The sequence below is a fragment of the Culex quinquefasciatus genome, chromosome 2 (assembly GCF_015732765.1).
Source record: "Culex quinquefasciatus strain JHB chromosome 2, VPISU_Cqui_1.0_pri_paternal, whole genome shotgun sequence".
NCBI lineage: Eukaryota > Metazoa > Arthropoda > Insecta > Diptera > Culicidae > Culex > Culex quinquefasciatus.
In genome coordinates, this window is record NC_051862.1 from 13,998,347 (window position 1) to 14,025,483 (window position 27,137).

The following is a 27,137-nucleotide window of genomic DNA, read 5'->3' on the forward strand; positions in this document are numbered from 1 at the left end:
ATCTGGTAACCCTGTCTCGAGATATGGCCCCTTAAGTGATATTGGTGTACTTGTTTATTCCGGATCTAAAAAATAGATGAAATTTGTGTACAGCCATTGTTGGTAATGAGTGAGGAAGGGTCCAACCACATAAGTGGATTAAGTTAGTTTTCTTTAAACAAATTAAAGAAATTTATTTTTCAAACATGTGGATTGAAATTGCATAATCAATAATTAGTTACAGATGAATTCAAAGTTTGACCACATCGAGTCACGCTATCCGCTCTTTTTCCGAAGAAAAAGCTCCCCATCCAGTAATAGCAGCATCGAAAAACACATAAACAACGCCTTATTAATCCTCTTTTCATCTTCGTTTATTCCAGGCTGGTCAACTTTCACCACTAGCAGATCCCCCACTCCTTACAACGCTCCATAGCCAGTCCCCCCGCTTGTGTGACTCACAGTGGACACTCCTAGAGGCCCCCGGGATACGGCCGGAGAATAAAACTTGATCAAAGTCCGCTCCACCCCTCGTTGTGCTTTAATTACTACTGAGAGAGAGAGCGAGACTTGCTCCAGTGGAAGTGACGAACCCCTCGGCAGAGGCAAGGAAGGGAAGGAGCAGTTCTTCGGATAGCCCCCGTAGTACACACAAACGCCGCACCACGCCGCCACCGACAGGACCGGGACCGGCTTCCGGCATGAAGGGGCGCCATCTGCGGCGGCGGTTCAGCCTGCAGCCGTCGTTCATGAAGGATGACAGCACGGAAGATAAACCCAAGCGGGAAAAGTGAGTTTTAGTGTGCTGGTGTTTGTCTGTGATGTTTTCTTATGGATTTTTTTCTTCTTTTATTTTCTGCGAGGAAAAATTATTTCTATATGTCGACATCCATTGTTAGTCGGGCCATTTGTACGAGCCGGGATGAAATGTGAAAGTTGACTGTGATGTGTTGACTGTTGTGTTGGGTTTGTTCAAATGACAAAAGTGCAGCCATATTGAGCGGAAAGAACAAGGATGCACTCAAACTAGGAATTATTTTTTTAAACTTGTTGCATAAACTATGAGTTTATTCAGCTATCCAAATTTCACATTTATACCATAAAGTTATTAATATGCACTACACCCAAAGTTAAAGAACGAGGGGATAGTCCTCACGAAAAGAAACGTGAGGAAAGTGCTATATTGCGAGAGTATAGTCCTCTCGCGTGTTCATTCGTTCATTGGAACAGTTCATCCTATGAGTGGCTTATATGGACAAACGACCACCACTTAGTCACCGAATCGTGGTGGCCCATACGGCAAAGGCACGGTACAATATGCCGAAGGTCTTGGGTTCGAGTCTCGGTACCGGTACTTTTTTTTTTGATAGATGAACTTTTTTGGAAAATGAACCATGAGTAAAGTACTCTCGGTGATTTCGGGATTTATCCTCTCCGTCCGCACACAGTACCATTTTACTACCGAATCGTGCTCTTTATCCTCTCGTATGCCGATGCCCAGTTCTGGGTGTAGGATGTAACAAAACGGGTAAATTTTGCAGGCATTTCAGAGCTTCCGTTATGTGTACTTAGCCCGAATCTCGCTTTGACTTCGAAGTTTCAATAGGATTCAACCCGAAAAATCGGTGCGTTTTTGGTTTTTGCCAGATTTGAGCCCCTTAAGCCCCTAATTAAGTAAGCCCCTTAATTAAAGTGATTAAATTGCAATGTAATTGTAATCCGATGTACAGCAACTATTAATAATGAAAAGAAAAGTGCGTAATCTAATCACAACACATTCCAGCATGCTTTCATCGAACTGACTACGTCTGTTTTAGATTATATTAGATTGAGGTTAGATCAGAGATTAGATTAGATACAATTAGATCATAAAAAACATTTCAAACAAATTAACACTTCAGTTTCAAATAGAACACTTCGGCTGTTGCTGATTTAGCAAAAAAGTAAATAGAGCGGTTCTCTACGAAATCGTTTGTTTTAAATTTTAATTTTTTGTATTTTTTAATCCGGTTTAATATTTTATGGTGCTATTTGTATGCCCAAAGAAGCCATTTTGTATCATAAGTTTGTCCATATAATTTTTCATACAAATTTGGCAGCTATCCATACAAAAAATATGAACGAAAGTTCAAAAATCTGTATCTTTTGAAGGAATTTTTTGATCGATTTGGTGTCTTTGGCAAAGTTGTAGGTATGGATAAGGACCACACTGAAAAAGCGATATACGGTAAAAAAATTGGTGATTTTTAATTTAACTTTTTGTCACTAAAACTTTAGTTCGCTTCACTAAAACTTGAGTTGCAAAAAAATCACTATTTTTCGATATGTTTTAGGGGACAAAAAATCTTTGACCAAGTTATGAATTTTTTAATCAATACAGATTTCTTCAAAAAATTCAAATACTGGTCGCAAATTGTTTTAACTTTATTTTTCGATGTAAAATCAAATTTGAAATCAAAAAGAAATTTTGATAAAGTGCACCGTTTTCAAGTTTTAGCCATTTTTAAATTAGTTTTTTTTGAAAATAGTCGCAGTTTTTCATTTTTTTTAATTAGTGCGCATGTTTGCCCTTTTTTTAAAAATATATTTTTGAAAAGCTGAGAAATTTCTATATTTTGCTTTTTTTAACTTTGCTGATACGACCATTAGTTGCTGAGACATTACAATGCAAAGGTTTAAAAACAGGAAATTCTCAACTTTTCAAAAATATCTTTTTCAAAAGGGGTCAAACATGTGCACTAATTTTAAAAAATGAAAATCTGCGACAATTTTAAAGTTGCCTAAAAATGGCTATAACTTGAAAGTGGTGCACTTTATTAAAATTTCATAGAAGTATTTTTGATTTCAAATTTGATTTAACATCGAAAAATGAAGTTAAAAAATGTTTGCGACCAATAATTTGACATTTTTTTTTTAATTCTGTATTGATTCAAACACTCATAACACGGTCAGAGATTTTTTGCACAACCTGGAAATTTCTGAAAAGTTGGCATTTGATGTCCCCTAAAGCATATAAAAAATGTTTTTTTTTTGCAAATCATGTTTTAGTGACAGAACAGTTAAGTTAAAAATCACAATTTTTTCCGCGTGTATCATTTTTTTCCAGTGTAGTCCATATGCATACGGACCATACCTACAACTTTGAAGAAGACATCAAATCGATCAAAAAATTCCTTCAAAAGATACAGATTTTTGAATTTTCATACATCATTTTTGTATGGACAGCTGGCAAATTTGTATGGAAAATTATTTGGACAAACTAATAATACAAAATGGCTTCTGTGGGCATACCAAAGGCACCAAAAAAGTTTCTGCCTGATTAAAAAATTCAAAAAAAATATCGAATGACCGAAATCTGAAAGAATTACTCCATAGTAAATTTAGCAAACATTGATCGCAACAGCTTCAGTTAAACTCGCTTGTAAACTGTAACACTTCAAACACAATGTGAGTACGTTGTTGTTATCTGTGTCTACACTACTAACTGTAATGGTGCGATAACTACTATCGTAAATATGTGCATTGTGATTAGATGGAGCGCACTCACTCGAACTACGTTGCTCATAATTCATAGTTCTGCATTCACTCAATGAATGCACTTTCCATCAATAAACAGCATTCAGCTATAATTGCAAACTCAACACAATGCGTACGCAAGCGCAAATATGGAGCCATCAATTTCAGCAAGAGGTGTTAACTCTACTGTTAGAAAGTGCAAATAATTGGAAATTAAACACTGGTAAACCTGTAACCGCATTTCAAAGAATAACCGCTACAACCACTTCCTTCACTTCATTACAGACCCTCACATAGTTCGTTACACCTCGACATTTTTGTCGTGCTCGTTCAGGCTTGCCATCGTTTTCTTTTTCACTCTCCCCGCCGTCAAGAACAGCAAATTCTTGCCACTGATGGCCTCGGAGGAATTCCTAGAACAGTTTACTCCTCGAGATAACTCAGGTGTACATCGTTTTTTTTTCACCGTTGCTGCCGTTCTGGACGGCTCTAAAACTTTTTATTGAAATAAAAAAAAAACGTAACTGTCAAACTAAGTTGCACTCATGACCACCAGAGGCGCTAGAGAGTGCTGGAATTTTTCACAGAGCAACACATCTAACAATCTCTGATTTTGTATCACGTCAAAGACAACGCTCAGCACGTATAAATTCGCCCCAGGTGCCAACCGAAAATCACCCCGCTTCAAACCGTGAAATCGACTCATTCTCCTCTCCCCCTCTCGGTCAGGCAAATTCCGGGGGGTGTCCTTAAGTTGCCGTGTCACGACGACGATGTTGTTGTTGTTTTGAGCAGTTTTGAAATAGGATTACGGCGGGGCTGGATCTTCTCGTCTCGAGTTCTCACGCCAGCTAGCTATTTTCGAAAATCCCACACGGAGAGCAAAAATCGCTGGCAGCCTCCCGAGATTGACACTTAAACTTTTCCTATATTTATGCAATTCGCTGAGCTCAGCAGCATCGCATCGCTATAGAAAAGTTGTTTGGCGAGCTTTCGCAGCACGTCGCTCCCGGGGTGTAAAATTCTTCAGTGGCCACTTTTCAGCAATAAATGGTTCCGCTGGGAGTTGAAAAGTTTTACGGTATACCGGGTACTGGAAACTGGTGCTCCGTGTTGCTGTGAAGTGATGAGAAATTGGATAAAAATCTCGGTGTGCCAACTCGGGAGATGACTTTCAGAAATAAGTGATTTTTTCAACTGTTGGCGTGTGGACGGGATGCTTTTGATTGAGTTATCTGTTTGGTTCAGGGAAAGCACGAACTTTGCTGAAACTCGATGAGTGAGGCGAAAAGTTTGAAAGTTGACAGCATGACCAAGAATGGCGAACTTTGAAAAGCGTCCATTTATCATTGCTTTAGAATTGAAAGATTCGTCTGATTTAAAAAAAAAATATTATCTTTCCTTTGGATTAAAAAGGGATATTATGAATTAAATTAACTCGAACTTCTTCAACTTTAATTTATCTTTCAAATAGATTAAAAGTATCCCAATTTGAATGAAAAGGTAATAAAAAAATCTAAAAATACATTCTCATCAGCGCTGAAAAAAGTATCATTAAAGAGTTTTAGGGAATAAAAATGGCATATTTTTCCAAAGTGCATGATGATGGTAAGCATGGTTCTATAGTTTAGATTGTAAGAAAAAGGTGCGTTTCCTTAAAATCTGAACATTTTTTAAACAAAACGAAATTTGAAATAAAGAAAACCACCTTTGTAAAATTTTAACAAGGTGCACCGTCTTTATTCTATTGCCAGTTAAAATCTGCGTTTGAAAACAAGATAAAAACCAAAAAAACTTAAAGCTTGAAAAATAAACTTCAATTTTCTTTTTTGGGATTTCAAAATCGGCCCATTAAAGCAATTAAAAAATTCAAGAATGCCCAAAAAATTGTCCTATCAACAATGTCTTTTCATTAGCTTAAAAACAAAACTAAAAAATAAGCTAAAAACGGTGCACTTCATCAAAACAATTTTCGATTGCATGTTAAAATTTTCATCTATAAATACATTTTTAAATTTTGTTTGAGAATATGATCGAAATTTTTCAAAAAAGACCACCAGTACCAGATTTTTCACCATCCTAAACTCTGGAGAATGATCCATTTCAAAAGTTATTTGGTCTCGAATATGACATAAAGAAAATTATCTAAATGACACTTATTTTCATCGATTCGAGTTCTGTGTGAGGCTGTACTCAGAAACTGTACGATTTTCAAAGTCTCAGAGAGAAAATTGTAGAAGCAAAAAAAGTAGTTTTTTCAGGGTTAAAATATTTAAAAAACAAAAAAAAATAAGACTTCCGAAATTATAATCAAAATATGGCTATATGACTCCCAAAAGGTATTTACAAAAATCTGTGAAATACTTTTCGACTGTAAATTTGGTTTAGCTATCTGGAGTTTTTTTGAAAAGGTCCAATAAACCAAATTTCCAGTTTGTGCTTTTTGGGTGTTTTTAGAACCGCCTTGAGTCAGGGGTATTGAAAAACACCCAAAAAGCAAAAATTTAAAATTTGGTTTATTGGACCTTTTCTAAAAAAAACTCCAGCTATTAAAAAATAAGTTAAAATAATCATTAGAATTTTGTTGGGCCTCATTTCAAGTTTTTTTTTTTTTTAAATAATCGAAAATTTTGGTAAAAGATGATTTTTAAATCGTATAAAACATATAAAAAACCTCGAACATAAAAACAACGGGAAATTTTTGGGAATCTTACTTATATGTAGTATAATAAAAGTGGCATAAAGAAAAGGGAGTAATTATCCGCCAACTCACACAGCAGTTGCCCCGACCCCTCTTTGATTTGTGTAAAACTTTGTCCTAAGGGGTAACTTTTGTCCCGGATCACGAATCCGAGGTCCGTTTTTTGATATCTCGCGACGGAGGGGCGGTAAGACCACTTCAATTTTTGAACATGCAAAAAAAGAGGTGTTTTCAATCATTTGCAGCCTGAAACGGTGTTGAGATAGAAATTCGGTGTCAAAGAGACTTTTATGTAAAATTGGACGCCCGATTTGAGGGTGTACTCAGAACTCCGAAAACCCCTATTTTTCATCTAAAAAAAACATTGAAAAAGCCTTTTACAACATAATTTTTCATTTTAAAATTTCGTGTTTTAAAGGTTATTTTTTAGAGTGTAACAATGTTCTACAAAGTTGTAGAGCAGACAATTATAAGAATTACATAAACATAAGGGGTTTGCTTATAAACATCACGAGTTACCGCAATTTTACGAAGAAAAAAGTTTTTAAATAGTTATTTTTTGTATTTTTCTTTGTTTTGTCGTCCATGTCTGTCGCGGGTGACCGTGAACCGCCATGATCAACGACGACCAACTTTTCCAAATCTTTTTTTTCGTAAAATCGCCATAACTTTTTGTAATTGTCTGCTCTATTTGCTTCTATTTCATTACCGTTTCAGGCTGAAAATTATTGAAAACAACTCTTTTTTGAAAGGGGTCGTACCGCTCCTCCGTCACGAGATATCAAAAAACGGACCTCGGATTATTGATCAGGGACAAAAGTTACCCCTTAGAAAAAAGTTTCACGCAAATCGAAGAGGGGTCGGGGCAACTTTTCCCGATTTCGTGTTAGTTTGTAGAGAATTACCCGTGGGTTATTTTTTAGATTGTTACTATTTTTATGAATAGTCCTAATTATAATCTACAACTTCGCTGAAGCCACCAGATTTTCATACATATACATACTTTTTTGTATGACCAGCCCAAAACCAAAATTAACTTTATTTGAATAATCAAAATGGATTATGAAAATTCAAATTAATCACTAATTTATGATCGGGCCTTTGTGATCTATTTATTCTGAATTGTATTTAACTGAGCAATTCCGTGCCAAATAAAAAAATCGAATAATCGAATATTCACATGTCCATTTTGTATGATCATCCCAAAAATTGTATAAAGCCTTGTATGGAAAATTAGTTTTAGGCTTCATTTGTTAAAAGGAATATATGGATAGTATCCGAATTAACCCTCTACTGCCCAAATTTTTTTCATTTTTTTTTTGTTTTCCCTTTCCATTTTGAGCAACTTTTGTTCTACGAAAAACTTAACTCCTCTTGTTTTATATTTTTCTTGTTTCATTTTTAGTATTTTAATTTTCATTTATCTTGTAACCTCCACCTCCTCACCATCATGAGCAACCCCCTATGATTACATTTTGCCTATCTAATTTTTTCATGCCACTTTTTATATTTTTTGCTTGATTTTAACATTTTCTACTTTAAAATGGCATCAGTATCATTTAAATTGTAAAAAAATGCGTAGAGGCATAGTCTGGGACACTAGAAAATTACTGCACACATCTTTTTACTTAAAATATATGAAATATTAGTAAAAAATACAGCCAAAGTTGGCCCCTAAAAAAATAACATCTTGAAAAACAATGGCCAAGTCACATAAAACAAGTAAATCTTCCAACACATAAATTTTCTAAATTTTCAAGAGTGCTTCTTTCCAATGCTTTTGAAAGATCAAAAATTGGTTGAAAAATGGATTTTTGGCATTTTTTTAATCGATGCCGGTTCCAAGGCGGAGTTGGGTTGTAGAGAGTTAAAAAAGCAAATTACTTAGTAAAGGTTTCCGTGCCAATGGTTTTATTGGGAAAAGGTCAACAATAACAATAACAATGAAAAATGTGTTGGAAGAACCTCATAATAACTGTACCACCCACCTAAGCATATTCTGATAAATATTTTTTTCAATATTTTCTTCGATCAATGTTTGATGGCCTATTAAATTACTTACCAAATGCATTTTCTCTTTCTTTTATTTGTGATTTGATTATTCGAAGTATTTTTTTCAAGGCCTTCGGTTAATTGATTCTGGACTGTATTATATAAAATGAAACCAAATCCAAGAGTTCTCTTGGGTGACTGTTACACTTTGATAAAACAATAATTTTGGATTGCAAAAATTAAAAAAAAAACGTTAGTTCTAGATCTCACCTTTGTATTACTATTTACTTCATCTGAATTTTATTTAAATGAGCAACCCCTTGCCAAATAAACAATCGATAGCACTTTGCGTTTTTATGCAAATATACCCTATAATAAAAGACATGAGCGTAACTGTATAAAAAATACTATACAAAAATAGTCGGCTTAAGAAATGATTCAGTCCCCAGTTAAATATAAACATCACAATCGTCTTGATTCTCTCTCTTTATTAAATCCCCACCCCTCAGTTCAAGCACTCGTAAAAACCAAAGAAGAGAATGCTTAATAAACAATTCAACAACAGCCAGTGCCAACCAACCCAACCAACGACATCACCAGTCAACAGCAGATAAAATATCATGATTTTCCGTCCCATTTCCTTTACCCATCTGCACTTGTTGTTTGCTCCTAAGATCCTAAGCACAAGAAAAGGCAGAGCATCAATCCACGTAAATGGATCGAGAGATTGTTTTCTTTTCAGATGTTTGATAATGTAGTTATGATTTCAGCAAAATTTAAAAAGAAAAAAAAACGTGTAAATTTAAGATGATTCTTTTGAATGTTTTATGTTTTGTTTCTTATCCTCAAAAAAAAAAGTAAAAGTAGACCCGTAAATCTTTTTAGATCGTTGTTCATTGCTGCCAGAAACCAGCAGCACAGGAATTCTCTTCTAAGGATTTTCCTTCTATCCATGAGCTTTTCCAACCCTAATCACATGCTACCAAGGGAGAAGGAAAAAAAGATTTCAAAAAGCTCCCTGCTTTGTTTTACACACACAAACTCTCGAGCCAGACTCGCACATTGTGCAACATTGAATTAGTTGATCAAGTGGTTTGGAGCTAAAAGTTACAAGGAGATCCCCAGCCCACCCCCGAACCCACAACACGTGGTTAGCAGTCAACCCAGCAATGAATTTGCCTTTTTCTGACGTGCTAGACGGAACATTATGTCGGGAATTGTGTGCTCAATTGTGTGTGGCAGCGTGTTGTGGAGCCGTTTGTTGTCATAAATAAAACATTGTTCGACAAAAACTACTCAGCGAAAACATTACCCATTCGTGCGAAAACTTTTAATTTATGGCCGAATGTTGCCAGCTTATGTTTCCATTTTTCCACTCCTCTATTAAAATTTATGATTGCGGGGAACATCCGGTGCGAATGAAAAATACAAAAAACCCACTTTTTCCAATTTCAGACCACTGAAAAACGACGAAAATTCGATCAACGCCAACGTGCGGCACAAGATTGTCGTGATGGGGGCGGCCAAGGTCGGCAAAAGCTCGCTGATAACGCAGTTCCTGTACAGTACCTTCTCGCCCAAGTACAAGCGCACCGTCGAGGAGATGCACCACGGGCACTTTTCGGTGGGCGGGGTCAACCTGACGCTGGACATCCTGGACACGTCCGGCTCGTACGAGGTAAGTTTGAAGAGTATTTTCATTATCCACTTTTCAGGTCTAAACTTCTTGTATTTCAGGAACAAAAAAATGTATCTCCGGAAATTCTTGTTTTTTTAAACGATGACTACACAGAAAAAAATATGTAAATTTACACAGCACGTAATTACTGTTTCTTATGTAAACTCACTCAATGTAATGTTGAGATATGATGTAAAGCGCAAAAAGTCATGGAAATTACTCTAATGTAAATCTAAATCTAATGTAAATCATGAATCTAATGGAAACGTTGAGCATGGAAACTCAAATCTGATGAATTTCTACCCGTGTTCGGCTTCCTGTAAATTCCTATTTAATGTAAATCATATATCCAATGTATTTCTGCCAAACGTTGACTTCAAAACTACCCGAACTAAAAATAGTTATATTTGGTTCTCTTTCTATCGCTCTCATACTTCGCTGGCCCACTGCCTGAGCCTCGACCTGAACAAGTTGATGCTTTAGCCGCTCGTTTATAAAATGCGAAGATGGCTCAGTCGGCAGCGGGTAGCAGCAATAACATCGAACATCCTACCCGTCGTCCGTTCGATTCAAGTCCAGCGTTATTCCACTTGGCCGTCGACGAGAAAGCGTCCCCTACCTGTGAAGCAACTTTTTAAAATCAGAATTTCCTTTTGCTGCCCGCTTCAATAATTTTAAAATAGAACATAGGCCACACCCTTTTCCTACTGCAATCCAAGTCAAGCTCCTTATTCCCATTGGCCAATCAGAATTAGTTGCTTTGAACTAATGTAAATTGCTAAAGTAATGTAAATTTTAAAACTAATGTAAATTTTCAAAACTAATGTAAATTTCCAATAAATCTTATGTAAATTTCAGATGAACCTAATGTAAATATACATCATTTATCATGATACTTTTTGGTACATGATAAATAATGTAAATTTACAGGAATATTTTTTCTGTGTATGATAAGGTCGTGGATATATTTGTAAAGTTTATGGCCCAAAAACATTTTTTTTCAATACTTATAATTTAACTAGAAATAGAAGTTCAATCAATTGCAAGGTTGAAAGAAAATCACTTTGAGCGAATATGGTTACCTGTAGAAAGGCCCTCTGAGTAGTTTTTGATTTTGTTTTTCGTTACTGTCACCTGATCGTTGAGTGTGGCAGGGACGATTTAAAATTTTAATGATTGAGTTTAGTCGCCAACTTGCTGCGATCAAAATGCAACCTTCTCCCTTTACTACCAGCAGTCATGGGTTGTTACAATCATCGACTACACTCTTGACGAATGACAGCTAGTCGAGGCAATTTGAGAATCAACCTTCTTCTAGGCCGGTACCCCCAACCATGTAAATCAAGTATACACAGAAAAAAATATTTCTGTAAATTTACATTATTTATCATGTACCAAAAGGTATCATGATAAATGATGTATATTTAGATTAGGTTCATTGGAAATTTACATTATATTCATTGGAAATTTACATTAGTTTTGAAAATTTACATTAGTTTTGGAATTTACATTACTTTTGAATTTACATTAGTTCAAATCAACTAATTCTGATTGGCCAATGGGAATGAGAAGCTCGACTTGGATTGCAGTAGGAAAAGGGTGTGGCCTATGTTCTATTTTAAAATGATTGAAGCGGGCAGCAAAAGGAAAATCTGATTTTAAAAAGTTGTTTCTCAGGTAGGGGATGCTTTCTCGTCGACGGCCAAGTGGAATAACGCTGGCCTGGAATCGAACGGACGACGGGAAGAATGTTCGGTGTTACTGCTGCTACCCGCTGCCGACTGAGCCATCTTCGCATTTTGTAAACGAGCGGCTAAAGCATCAACTTGTTCAGGTCGAGGCACAGGCAGTGGGCCAGCGAAGTATGAGAGCGATAGAAAGAGAACCAAATATAACTATTTTTAGTTCGGGTAGTTTTGAAGTCAACGTTTGGCAGAAATACATTGGATATATGATTTACATTAAATAGGAATTTACAGGAAGCCGAACACGGGTAGAAATTCATCAGATTTGAGTTTCCATGCTCAACGTTTCCATTAGATTCATGATTTACATTAGATTTAGATTTACATTGGAGAAGTTTCCATGATTTTTTACTCTTTACATCATATTTCAACATTACATTGAGTGAGTTTACATAAGAAACAGTAATTACGTGCTGTGTAAATTCACATATTTTTTTCTGTGTAGGCCTTGAGAATCGCTGCTTTAGATGTTACAGGTAGCGATTAATCGCTAATTCAATTTAAATTGTAATCATAGTCGTCGGCAATGAAATAGTAGTTTATGCAACAAGTTGCAAAAAGAGGATTTTTTCAGCACGAGTCGTACATTTATCCAACGAGGTTCACCGAGTTGGATAAATACGAAGAGTGCTGAAAAAATCAAGTTTTGCAACGAGTTCCATACACAAATTTTTGCAATTCCAAAAAACACACACTGAGTGAAATTTTATGTCAAATTTTCATGTATTTTGTCAATAAATCAAAAAAAATGTTGAAAAGTGTTACTTTTCAGCATTTATTTTGAAAAGTGTTGCTATTCGATTCTGTTATTTTTGGTACAGAAAAGAAGGCTATTTCGTCGTTCAAGAATGACAGGAAAAGTAAGTAGTTTCACGACGGAATTGCAAAAATTAAATTTTCCTGCACTTGCATTTTTTCCATGGTCAAGTTTAAAAATATCTGGTTTATGTGAAATTTCAAGGTACAAAAAGTTTTTTTTGTGGCGCATAATTATTTATTTGAACATTTCCTATTAGAGACATTGAAAATCAGACAGACAGTTTCCAAACATAGCAAAAACTGATAAAGAAATTTGAACATTTCTAAGTGTTGTATAATTAACCTATATTTATAAACTGACGATATCTCTGCGTCTAATTCTCAATGTCCATCATTCGAGAAGTAATGAAATTTAGAAATTTTGGAGAAAGCCTCTATTTATTTTACGAAATTGGGCATATCTCTGCTACACGGTGGGTAAGAAAGGGATTATTATGCAACTTGAATGCACCTCGGAAATTCTTTCTGGAGGTTGTTGGGAGGACTATTCAGAGTCAGAAAAATTAACTCCCATAATATTCTGTCGGTGAAAACTGATTTTATCTCGATTTGAAGTTTAAAAACCTAATATATCACCTAAAAACTCAAAAAAACGTCTAAAAACTCGGTCTATCTCTGGACAAAAATGTACATTTTCATCTAGATATCAATTTTTAGTTCGCAAAATATATTCCTGACATAGTACACCTTAAATCGATCTATTACTTGAGTCCCAGCGTCATCAGGAGGTGTAAAATAATGTTATTCCTAAAAAAATATTTTCAATTTGCTCTGGTAAATAAACTGTCAAGGCTAAATTCAAAAACTAATGTTGTAGCATTGTTGCAAACGAAATGAAGAACAATTTTGCAGAAAAAAGTATGACATTTTATCCATTTACAGTAAAGTTATGTCTATTTTAGTGGGAAAATTTCTACCAATTTTCAAAAATCTCCAATATTTAACTCATTCCAGTTTTTTTTTATATTTCAGGAATAAATTTGATTATTTTGTTGAATCCTGAAATATTTCAGCTAAAACTTTTATAGATACAAAGAAGATCTTCTTTTACAACCACTAGATCATTTTGTACATTTTTTGGCCCTTCTAGACAATTGTAGAGCTTGTCAAAATGAACATTTTTATTCTTGAAAACCGAATTTTGGTCAACTCTGTCAAAAGTTAAGGGCAAAAAACGATTTAAAAATGCTCATTTTCAAATTGAGATTCAATGGGTTAAACAAAAAATACCTCCGAGATATTTTCAGCAAATCAACTCTAGAATGTGTACATTCAGATGCTTCTAAGAGCGAGGTCAAACTTCACCACCTTTTCAAGTTATTCACATTTCAAAATGGCGTGTTTTTTGTCGTATTTTGGCTATAACTTTCGTTTAGAAGGTTCGATTTTCGCTCTCTTGAAAGATAAATGTGTGTTTTGATAAGCTCTACAAATATCCAGAAGACATCATCTCGCTACGACATAAGCCTGAGTTGATAAATTCAAAAAACTCATTTTTTCATTAACACCTCAACCTTAATTATTAAAATGGCTCTAGAAACTTCCCGTTTGGAGATAGAGCTATGTGCTCTTGAGCAAAATTGCTCAAAATTGTGTTCCCTACAACTTTTCTGAAGACACCGAAGCGTTATCTTGTCATCCCGCCAAAATAAAAATTCTGAACCATCCTAAAATTTGGACCACCCTAATGTCTACCATACCAAAAGATGCCTCTATTGATCCTGATCATTTGTCCCACCAAAGCTCTAAATCTTAACGTGTGACCGCTTTCAATTTTGTCACGCTAGATTTCGGTTTCGGACCACTGTGCAATGAATTGACTACGCCACTTTTTAATGAAAATATAGCGAAGTTTTAATTTTAAATTTTCTTGGATATATTTTGGGATTTTATTCCAGCTAAAACTTCAATATATTTGCCTGGAACCGGCAAACTAGAACTGATATAAACGCTTAGGGGAGAGTGGGGAGACTTGATCCCCGGGGAGACTTGATCCCAAGCCTGTATCTCGTCAGCATGTGGGTAAAATAATTTGCTTTGTTCTAGAAAGTTGTGCGAAATTGACTAAAACTCATTGTAGAAAACAAAGAAAAAAATTAAAAAATGTTTGGATTGAGTTACACACATTTTTCTAAGAAGTGCTGCAAAAAAACTTCCAAGAGATCTTTTTTCTTTGTTTTGATAAGTATAGAAAACACTCAAAAATTATTCAAAAAAATATTTTTTATGCATGAATTGTTTGATAAACATATCAACTCCAAAACCCTTACGCATTTGACGTTAAATTTATCGTCATACTATTTTTACAATCAATTGTTTAAAAAAGTGCGTTAAGGGAGACTTGATCCCTGCATTTTTACAGTCACTGGAATCAGCCCCAAGATTAAAAAATTTGGCTGGGTTTTCGTACATAGATTCCTTTAGTATAGTTGTACATAACTAACTGCAGTTTGAACCATTTTTCAAAAGTTTTGTAAACAAAAGCTACCAGCTTTTGTAAACATGCTCAATTTAGGTCTAAAAAAGAAAATTTTGAGTTTTTAATATTTTACATGCTAAACTTGTTATATTTTGAACACAAACGTACAGGTTTAATGTGAAATTGCTGTATCTTATAGAAAATTAAAAGTTTGGATGAATAAAAAACATTTTGCTTAAGATTTCTTCACAATGTTGAAAGGGGGATCAAATTACCCCCAACATTTAGAAAATGCCGGTTTAAAATATTTTTTTAAAAAGCTTGGCTTTATTCGAAGAGTTTGTCTGATGAAATACCCTTATCAGCCAAACATAGTTGAATGTTTAAGCTTTCAATTCATGCAAAAAGATCATAGTTTTGTGAGAAATTGACAGAGTTATGTGCGATACAAAAAAAGGGGATCAAGTCTCCCCACTCTCCCCTACATGTGCCGTGCTATAATTCAACGGAAATGTAGCACATGTGCCTCCAGCGATCCCAACAAATGGATGCTAACTCCATTAGCAAACAGGCACCAATCTCATTCTAAAATTAGTTCCTTCCTAACCTTCACTTAAAAACCAACAGGCCAGACACCGGAACGTAACAACACTTTTGATTTGTGCAGCCGCGTTCCGGGACCCAAACGGGGTAAACATCAAACACAGTTCTATTCTGTACGTATACGATCGCTCCACCGACGAGACACAACATCCGCAACAGATCCCAAAAGGGTTCGTGCCCTCCGGGTGCTGGAGGCCTGTCGGGAAATTTCCATACGCCTCGATTTTCCCACAAACGCCAACTCGCATACACGAACCGCCACATTTTTACATTCTTCTCCCCCTCTAAAAGGGGAGGGGGGGGGGGGGGAAGTGGTGTGAGGGTGGTTTCCACCGAACCGGAAACAGAAAGCATCCGTGAGTTTTCCTGTTTGACAGTCACCCACGCACGCAAAAACTTCCCCCAGGCTCTGGTTGGAGGCGCGCACCAATCGAGCCCACGGGACAGGAAAATTGTTTACACAAACATTGCCCTTCACGTGCGAGTCAGTGCCTGGAAGGAAAATACACTTTTCCCGCCACAAATAAGCTCGCGTCACGGCATCACACGGGTGCATCGCCGGTTGCAACATGACGCCTAAATGGGGTTCAGTGGGGTAAAATGCAGCTTTTTTGTAAAACTCCCTTAATTTTAATAAATGATTAGGAATATTTTCGATCAATGCCCAACAAAGAAAAAAAAAAGAAAACAAAAAAGTTATCTCATTTTGCCTTCAACTACCCTTTCCACGCTAGAACGTAGAACCTTGGAACCGCGTTAAGGGTTCCTGATCCTGTTCAGGCCGCGAGGCATCGCGCGTGCTTTCGACTCTGTGTGTGTGTGGTTGTTGGTGCTGATGGCTCGGGAAATCAGGAAAACGCAACGATGATGAAGTGTGATGCATGATGCATGCTGATGATGCCCCTCTGATGCTTGTCGACAAAGAATTTTAGATGACATCGTGGGGATTTCGGTGGTTCGGAGAAATTGAAGTTTTCAGCGGAGAGGAGAGTGGGGGGAGTTTATCCCTGGTGAGACAATTTTTTAACTCATCAGCGTCTAAATAAACAAAATATGCTTTGTTTTAGAACATTGTGTGAGATTGACTCAAAATTTAATGCACTATAGAGACGAATATTTTTATTGAATGTATGTTCCGAATTAGTTACATACAAAATCCTTTTTAGCTGCTGTAGTAAAATTTTAAGATTAGTTTTAAAAAAATATTTCATATAAATCTTAAGTCACTCCTTACGTTTGGAAAACGTTTTATTTTTTATTTTTATTTTTTGGCATCACTTAAAAAACTATTTTATCTAACAACCTCAAAAAAAAACAACCTATGACAGCCGAAGATAGTTGAATGTTAAAGCCACCAACTTATGCAAAAAGTTCAATGCCTGAAAATAAATTAAAAAGGCTATGCTTAAAACATATAATGGTATCAAGTCGCCCCAGTTTCCCTACTTGAGATAATTCTACTAAAATCGAGTTTAATGCTTTGAGAACAATCATTTAGTTCAGCAAAACTTTTTTTCGTAAAATCGCAATAACTCGTGATGTTTATAAGCAAACCCCATTGTTATACTCTAAAAAGTAACCCTGCAAAGTTAGAAAAAACTTGAAATTTTAAAATGAAAAAAATTGTTCTAATGAAAAAATGACCCTTCTGGGTCAATGTAGATTCAAAAGTACATTAAACTTCCCATAAAATGACATGTTCCAAAAAAATGTACAGTCGAGTAACGGAAAATGGAAGAATTAAAAAAAATAGTGTTTTTTTCGATGAAAACCCCTTTTTTCGGAATTCTTAGTACGCCATCAAATTGGGCGTCTAATTTTCCATTAAGTCCATTTTGACATCAAATTTCTATCTCATCACCGTTTCAGGCTGCAAATGATTGAAAAACACCTCTTTTTCGCATGTTCAAAAATAGAAGGGGTCGTGCCGCCCCTCCGTCACGAGATATCAAAAAACGGATCTCGGATTCGTGATCAGGGACAAAAGTTACCCCTTAGGACAAAGTTTCACGCAAATCGAAGATAGGTCGGGCAACTGCTGTGTGAGTTGACGGATAATTACCACTGAGCAATTCTGTACCAAAACCGGAAATGGATTTTATTTGTATTTTTTAATCTGGCTCAAACTTTGTGGGGCCTTCCCTATATGACCAAATAAACTATTTTGTGTGATTGGTTCATCCATAAAAGTCTCCATACAATTTTGGCTGCTGTCCATACAAAAATGGTATGTGAATATTCAAACAGCTGTAACTTTTAAGTGAATTTTCTTATCAATTTGGTGTCTTCGGCAAAGTTGTAGGTATTGTTGAGGACTTTTGAGAAAAAAATAGGTACACGGAAAAAAAATTGCATATTTTTTTGTCAACTTATTTTTTACTAAAACTCAATTTCCCAAAATATATATTTTTTGATTTTCGAGATTTTTTGATATGTTTTAGGGGACAAAAATCCCCCTTTTTGAGCCATAGAGAAACATGGTCAAAAAATTTCTCGCCGAGTTATGAATTTTTGAAAAAAATAGTGATTTTTGGAAAAAATCGAAGTTTTATGCAAAACCAAGTTTGACATTATTTTTTAATGCAAAATTGAATTTGCAATCGAAAAGTACGTCACAGATTTTTTTTATAAAGGGCTCCGTTTTCAAGATATAGCCACCAAAAATTTGATTTTAGCTAAATATTTACATTTGCATGCAGCTTATCAATTTTTAAAAATAGTGACCATGAGTGACCATTCCTAAAAATATTTTTTTGAAAAGTTCAGAAAATTTGCTATAAAATTGTCTAAGAGACATTGAAGATTGGACCTCGGGTTGCTGAGATAGAGCCGCTTTAAGAAAAAGAAACACGAAAATTGAAGTTTTATTAATCTCACCAAAATAACCCACCATTTTCTAATGACCATATCTCAGCAAATAATGGTCCGATTTTCAATGTTAATACATGAAAAATTCGTGAAATTTTCCGATCTTTTCGAAAAAAATATTTAATCTAGACTAGCATTTTAAATGGACGTAATATTCAATGTTTGGCCCTTTTAAAATGTTAGTCCTGAATTAAAAATTTTCAAAATATTTTTTTCGAAGAGATCGGAATGTATTAAATGTAGATGTATCATGTATTAAAAGTGGGTTATTTTGGTGAGATTAAGAAAACATCAATTTTCGTGTTTCTTTTTCTTAAAGCGGCTCTATCTCAGCAACCCGAGGTCCAATCTTCAATATCTCTTACACAATTTTATAGCAAATTTTCTGAACTTCTCAAAAACAATGTTTTTAGAAATGGTCACTCATGGTCACTATTTTTGAAATTCGAAAAACTGCAAATATTTCGCTAAAATCAAACTTCCGGTGGCTATATCTTGAAAACGGAGCCCTTTATCAAAAAATCTGTGAAGTACTTTTCGATTGCAAATTCAATTTTGCATTATAAAATAATGTCAAACTTGTTTTTGCATGAAACTTTTATTTTTTCCAAAAATCACAGTTTTTTTTTTAAATTCATAACTCGGCGGCAGATTTTTTGACCATGTTTTCTATGGCTCAAAAGTTGCGGATTTTTGTCCCCTAAAACATATCAAAAAATCACGAAAATCAAAAAATACGTATTTTTGGAAATTGAGTTTTAGTAAAAAAAAAGTTGATTAAAAATCTGCAAAAATTTTTTTCCGTGTGCCTATTTTCTCAAAAGTCCTCAACAATACCTACAACTTTGCCGAAGACACCAAATTGATCAGAAAATTCACTAAAAAGTTACAGCTGTTTTAATATTTTCATATCATTTTTGTATGGACAGCAGCCAAAATTGTATGTAGACATGTATGGATGAACCAATGACGCAAAATAGCTTATTTGGTCATAGGGAAGGCCCCCACAAAGTTTAAGTCAAATCAAAAAATACAAAAAATAAAAATGGTCGAAATCGGCCGATTTCGTAGAGAGTTGCTCCACTGTCAAATTTTTTCATGTTTTTGCAGTCACTTTTAAATTTTTTGCTTGTTTTTCACATTTTCTGGTATAGAATGGCACCATTATCATTAAAATTGTAAAAAAATGTGTTGAGGCAGACTATGCCACAGCACAACAAAAACTGCTGCATACTTCTTTTTACTTAAAATATAGGAAAAAAAGTTGACCCCTAAAATTTTTTTTTAAAAACATTGGCTAAGTCACATAAAACAAGTAAAACTTCCAACCCTAAAATTTTCTAAAATTTTAAGATTTTTTTTTCTTTCCAATGCTTTTTAAAGATCCAAATTTGGTTGAAAAATGGATTTTTGATGATTTTTTAGATCTAAGTCCGTCTAAAGGCGGGGTTTGGTTGTAAAGGGTTAAGTTGACAATTAAGTTGACATCAATTTAAATGCACTTTTTATTTATATTTTTGTATTCCAGTTCCCCGCGATGCGGGCCCTGTCCATCTCATCGGCCGAGGCGTTCATCCTGGTGTACGACATCACCGACAGTGGAACCTTCGAGGAGGTCAAAGCGATCCGGGAACAGATCCACGAGATCAAATCCACCACCGCCGTTCCAATCGTGATCGTCGGCAACAAAACCGATCTCGCGGACGACGACGACGACATCCGACAGGTAAGAGCCTTATTAAACGAAAATATTGCTAATTTCATGCATATTTAGTTGCGGGACGGTGGGTATTTCTTCTTTGTTCAATAGAAGGGAGAATTAAACAAAAAGAAAATCGCTTTTCCCGAGGCCATCAAATTTCAATCAAGGAAATCGAACTCAGGGAAAAAAAGAATTCGACGAAAAACTCCATCACTTCCACCTTTAGCGATGCGAAACGAATTAATCTTGATCCCGTGGGGGTCACCGTGGACACCCCAACCTCTCAAACCATGGTAGAACCATGGTGGACGGAAGCGCCTCGGAAAGCTGCTGTCATTCACTTTTCACTTTTCTTTCAATTTTGCTCCCCTCACCAAGCTTGCACCACCGCCGGAGAGAGCAAGTGCCGCATGATGGCGTGTTTGGCCAGGGATGATGGGAGCACTTTTTCTTTGCTTCTGTGTTTCCCAGGTTCTCGGGGGTGGTGGGAGCTTCAAATTCCCACGATTGTCGATTTCACGAACAAAAGTTACGATTATTTCCTTTTTTTCGCTGGATTTGCTAGGGTGGATTCTTCTTTTTTGGCATTTTTGCAAACTGTACAATAAAACTAAAATATTAAAAAAACGATTGAAACAATGAAGCCTCATAGAATTCAGGTAATTGAATTCAATACTAACATAAAAAGCATTCCACTGGAAGTTACCACCCTAATTGCCTCCCGCTGTTCTCGGCTGGGTTTACATTCATTGCGATGTAAATTTCCACTGGTGGGTCTCCCGCGTCGACGGATTGCCGCAGCAGCAGCAGCTGGTGATGGATTGGTGGCCATTATACCTGTAATGGAAACCACATCGACCGAGTCTCGTTGCGCTCAGCGTACTGACAAGGGAGTTGGGGTTGGAGGAAAAACGATTGAATTCCTTTTCCGAGGATGTCGACACCGCCATCTATCGTGGCTTAAGAACAGGCGAAGAAAAATGGGGTTTGCCTTGCCGGATGAAGGTTGGATGAAAGGTGGGGAGGGGAGGAGGGCAACATTATCTGAAACGATTGTGGAAGAGAGGAAGTGATCTTTGGGATAATCTACGACGTTGAGCAGGTTTTACTGCAGTAATGAGAGTTTTACTCTTGAGCGATTAAACCCGTAGAGAATTTTATTAGAAAAGGATTAAATGAAAAATATATTACATGAAGAATTTAAATTTTGAACGCTTTCATTTTATTCTTTGAACATCCTTTTTATTTTTGCATGGTCTTGATATTATAACCAAATAAAAAATTAAAAATTACAGCAGTGGTTTCAACTATTCAATGAAAAAAAAACGTAAAAAGTATAACACACAAGCACAGATGTTTTACAATAAAAATCATAGTTTTGTTGAAACAACATTCTTTTGCAAGAAAAAAAAACGTATTAAATTTCCCAAAAAATGAAAATATAAAAGGAAAATGTATTTTAAATTGCTTTGCATTGTACGGTTTTCCAATGAAGTTTCCTATTTAACTTTTCTGAAACGTTTAAATTCTTTGAACAAAATTGTTGAAAATAGCCTTACATACATGGACATATTTTTTATAAAGAAAATATGGGTCATTCCAGGTCAACTGGGTACACTTTTGGATTCGACCTTCGCCGATTTGGTCCAAACTTGGAGGTAACGTTCATCTATCGACAGTTAACAGAAATCCAAAGATTAGTGCTGATTGGGCCATCCTCTATTTTGACGATTTTCTAAAAAACTTTTTTTTCATTTAATCATAACTTTGATCTTCTACAAGTTGCATTTTATAGAAAATTGTCCAAGGAATTCGATAAAAATAAAATTTGAACTTTAAATGCCCTCTTATATTATATTTTAACGTTTTAAGTATTAAAATTTTAGTTTTGACCAACTCCTTACATTTTTATTTATTTTTTATTTTATCATCATCAAATTCCCCGGACAATTTTACATAATAATCAATGTAAACCTCAAACTAAAATGAACTATTGGCGAGATACAGCGATTTTACAGCAAAAAAAAAGTTTGATTTTGCTCAGCACTCAGTCCTATGACTTCAAATCCAAAATAAGTTTCTCACATATAAAAACCAAACTACGCGGGATTCATCCCTTTTTGTTGAAAAGTGCACCATGTACTTCCGAGTGCTGTGCAAAATCAAACTTTTTTCAGTAAAATCGCTGCATCTCGCCAATAGTTCATTTTTTTTTCGCCATGTTCCATTTTCCGGAAAATTTGAAAATTATCTGGGAATTCTTGTTATTTTAATGGTATCTATTTTCAATCAGAAGAGGCATTTTTCTGAAAATGTGATCAGCGTTTTTCTAGAGGAAAAAACATATTTTTTACCATGTATTAACGGTGAAAGTCAAGTCCAAAAGTGTACCTACTTGACCTGGAATGATCCATATAAATTTAAAAAGTTCCGGTCATGCATGAAAATCCCATCAATTTCCGCTCTTCACCCTCTAATTATTATCCTTGTCAATAAATATAGTTAACACATTGATGACCAAATGATGAAGTTGTTATTAATTAGAAATGGAGCGTCCAATCGTTAAATCGTCAATCAATCGTCCCGTCATCAAAACATGTTCCATTTTCCGGGAAATTTGTTAATTATCCTGAAATTCCCGTGATTAAAGCAAAAGTATTCTTTTGTTAAACAAAAGAGACAATTTCTGAAATGAATTGAGGAGAGCCTGTTTTGATTTAATACAAATCAATGCACTGTTCTTGTTTAGCTAACCACCTCTGAAAATGTCATCTCATTTTAGATTATCTAATTTAAAAAAAAAGCATTCAACCCTTTACTTTGTTAACGTCATGATTCGAAATCCGGACACTTAGTAGCTTATCATTTTTGTTATAGCTGGCAAAAAATCAAGTAATTAGCTGGAAATGTAGAAATACCATCAGAATGTATTATAAACGCTCAATTTTAAGTGAGTAAATGCAAAACATGTGTTTTCTAACAATTTTTCATCACAACGCTCGATTTTGCTTAAGAATCGCACAAATTTGGACTGAAATGTTAGTGAATGGCATTCTTCAGATCTCAAATAAGCTGTTAACATCAAAACAATCGATATTTTTAATAAAAATTTGCTAGAATATAAGGAAATCAAAACCATAAATTTCTGCTTTGCCTTCCCGGTGCTTTGGACGCCTATGAAATATTTCAGTGAAATGTTTCACATTTTTGGTAAACTAATATTTTTTTTATTTAATTGTTTTGGCATAAACTACAGCGCTCAATCAAACTTTAAACAAAAGTTGATGTTAGGATGCATCACATAACACAGTTTTGACATTCATAATGCGAGCTTATATGCAAATAATTAATAAAATAAGATGAGGTGTCCGGGTTTCGAAGCGTCCGGGAATTCGAATTATCACGTTATTCAAGAGCTGAAAGTAATAAAACTCGTTCTTGAATTGTTACTAATCATGAAAAAACATAATTTCCTGTTACATCATTTTTTCAATTTATTTCACTTTTTTTTATTATAACTAGGCTTAGTGATTTTTCACGCTCGAAAGTGGACCTCTATTTCAAAACACCAAATTTCACGCAAATTTCGCAGAACGTGTAAAATGTTGAAATAACTCGGAAAATCTTATGTTTTAATCACAGAAACTACATTTTTTGCTTCATATTTATTATTTTAATAAACTAAAATTTTAACGTGACACAAAAAAAAATCTCCTTATTTTCAAAAAAGATTCCACCTGGTTTATGGATGGGCTCTATAATACATATTTTGAAATTCATATCAAAGCAAGATTAAACAATTTTGTCCAGCCAAAATGAGTGAAATAATTTGATTTTTTTTGCGAAATTAAAGCACATTTAAATAATTTTATAGGTTTTCATTTTCCAATTAAAAACCAAAATTTTGAATCAATAGGCAAAAATATATTTGTAACGATATCGAAATTTGTATTCAAAATGATAACAAAAACAAAAAAAAGTAGTATTTTTTTACTTTCACGGGAATCATCGTTAAAATTAAACAGGACTCAGAAAAATCTGAACAATTCTTCAAATGGTTCATATCAAGCTTTTTAATTGTACACTGATAAAATTTACTTCAATGGTTGAAATATTTGAAATGTTGTTATTTTGAAAAAATAAAAAAATATTTGAGAAAATTTATAAATTTTACGCCATCTATGAAATCGTCGAAAATCACTAACCCTATAAATGTTAGTAATGAAACAAGGGTATTCACTCATATTATTAAATAATTTTTATTCCTATTTGAGTTTAATAAATCATTATGAGAAAAGCCGTTACAGTTTTACACAAACATAAAATTTCACGGGATTTCGCGGAAAAACCCAAATTTTACGGATTTTACGCTGTCCGCGAAACGTGAAATTTCACTAACCCTATTTAAAACTCATAAAGGAACGCTTCCTGATGCTATTTTTTTAAACAGTGGCTTGAATTTTAGTAATCTTAAACTTTATGGCGCTCAACATAAAAGCTCCAGCATGAAACATTTCACAACATAAAGCTTCCATCTATGCACAACATTATCATGAAATATTTCAACGCTTTCATCCTTTTCCTTTCCAACCTTTCTCCTGTAGGTTTCCCGCGGCACAACGGAATCGATGATAACCGTCGACTGGGAGAACGGCTTCGTCGAGGCTTCGGCCAAGCTGAATCGAAACGTTTCACAGGTAAAACATCCCCATTTCAAATTGTATGTTGACCACCTGTTGCTCAAATGTTTCCTTGATCGCAGATCTTCAAAGAACTCCTCGCGCAGGCCAAAATCACCTACAACCTGAGTCCGGCGCTGCGCCGACGGCGACGTCAGTCGCTTCCGCAGCAGGCCAGCGGAACCAGCACGGGGCCGTCGACCCCGCAGCAGACCGCCCCGCCGGTGGCACCGGTTCACGTTCCGTCCGCGGCCCAGCTCGCGCACCTGCAGCAGATCCAGGACAAGAGCCTCGGCGGCAAACGAAACTCGTGCATTTTGTCTTAATAGAGTGGTTTTTTAGACAGAGAAAAACTAAGCCATTTGGTTCAAAATCGTGCGCTGTAATTCCATGCAGGCATGTTCAGGACGAGTTTGAACCAAATGGACAATTTCCCCCCAGAAAGGAAAACCTTAATGTTACAAATTATTCCGATGTTTCAATAATAATGGCAAAATAATAAAACATGTGCAACCGAAGCGGGAATTCCGAGCTAGCGTTTAAAAGTAACAAAATAGTAAAGCATATAAATTTGCAACGTGTTTTCTGTCATCGTAAGCCGTTTAATACCAAAAGCCAGATTTAAACCAAAAACCAACAGCAACAACAAAAAAACTTGATTCGATGTTTGTGGCGTAACTTTGTTGAAATTGCAATCATTATTAGGGACGAACGAAATAGTGGACGCACCAGCGCAGTATGTAGCTAAGAAGAAGAAGAAGTTTGTAAAGTAGCAATGTGGAGTATTACGGGTAATCCAAAAACAGAAAACAAAAACACACACTGGAGATGTATTCCAAGAAACAAAACAGAAATAGAAACCAAAAACTATGGAAAGATGGACCCAGATCGATGGAAAACTTAATCTACTTGTTGAAAGGTGTTTAAGATCATTATGTTTTCATCATAAATCTATTGCAATAAACTGCTTAATTTTGGATAACTTTTTTCTTTTTTGAAACATAACTGAATGTTACCAAACAAATGAATACCGTAAAATTCCGAATGTTTGATAACTCCAACTGAAAAAAGAATATTTATGAGAACTTGTGAGCGAGGCAAAGAAAAAGAGCGATAGAATAAGTAAAAGAGAGAGAATAGAGAACGGTAGAAAAAATACACAATGTTAAAATGATAACATAATGTCCATAATTGAAAACGTGGGTTTTATAGAAAACCAAGATGTTTGGGTATCAAAAGGTCGCCCTTTACGATCCGGCCAAGGATCCGGCACATGGAAAGACTTGTAAAATGTAGACCGTTTCGGATGCCGGCAAATTTTCGACAACGTAATTTCGCGTTGGTACGAAATTCCAACTAAAAATTATGTTTTTCGATGCAAAAACCCAAAAACTATGTTATTTCCACTCCAAAATGTTTATTTAGATCAATTAAAAAATTGAAAGATTAAATTTAGATAAGTTTTGCCTTCCTCACCTCAATGAGGAAAGGCTATGCAATCACTCAAAAAATTAACTTCTTTATTCGACGTCGTAGATCCACCTTCACGTTTACCTATCGACTCAGAATCAAATTCTGAACAAATGTCTGTGCGTGTGTCTGGATGTGAGTCCGTGCACCGAAAAATATGCACACGATTATCTCCGGACTGGCTGAACCGATTTGGACCGTTTTAGTCACATTCGATCCGTCTTAGGATCCCACATGACCCTAGTTAATATTATGAAGTTTGGAAAAGTACTTCAAAAGTTATGCTAAAAAAACGATTTGGCTGGAAATCGAAATATTGTAATAAAGGGTGGTTTTGCACGAAAACCCGCCATGCTATACATTGTTAGAAAGGTATTTGAAAGACCTTTCCAACGCGTCCAAAAGATTGAAGATCTGACAAGCCTATCAAAAGTTATAAGTACTTTAGTGTTTTTAATACACTTTTTTTGAGGCCGTTCTCAGATATTATGATAAAAATAAGTATTATTTATACAGTTTTTTTAGGCTTTGTGGTATATTAACTTTATGAATGCGAGGAAGGCACCAACCACCTAAAGGTGGATTAAGTAACGTTTTTTTAATAAAATTTTTAGAGTCATATGAACTTTTATACGAAATTAACTTTATATTGAACTAAATATTTTTTTAAGCAGTCAAGGAAACTTATTTGAAGCTAGGACTTTGAAGCAATGGTGATTTAAATAGAATTAAAAGCTTTTGTACATTCGACCTGATGTTTGTGTGGATGTTTCTGTGGACAAAGATAGAAATTATTTTTAAAGCTGGTTAACACCAACCATCATAGCGAAAAGCAAATTTAGATAATTGAATATTTTGTGGTTCGAAAGCTCCCAAAATGATGATTTGATGTCGCTTTAGAGGGGTCAAATAATCGGAATTTTACTGTTTAGAAAATATTGATTGCAGCAAACTGTGCCAACCCTA

The 27,137-nt window shown here is 35.2% G+C and overlaps 1 protein-coding gene across 1 annotated transcript; it reads left to right on the forward strand.

Moving 5' to 3' along the window:
• The first annotated feature begins 366 nt into the window (after nt 1–366).
• Nucleotides 367–25,933, forward strand: LOC6032294 (GTP-binding protein Di-Ras2). The gene is made up of 5 exons (XM_038257993.1): nt 367–769; nt 9,644–9,866; nt 19,849–20,046; nt 24,627–24,719; nt 24,785–25,933. The coding sequence occupies exons 1-5, from the start codon at nt 681–683 to the stop codon at nt 25,025–25,027; spliced, it is 846 nt and encodes a 281-aa protein (XP_038113921.1). The 5' UTR covers nt 367–680; the 3' UTR covers nt 25,028–25,933.
• The last annotated feature ends 1,204 nt before the right edge of the window (nt 25,934–27,137 follow it).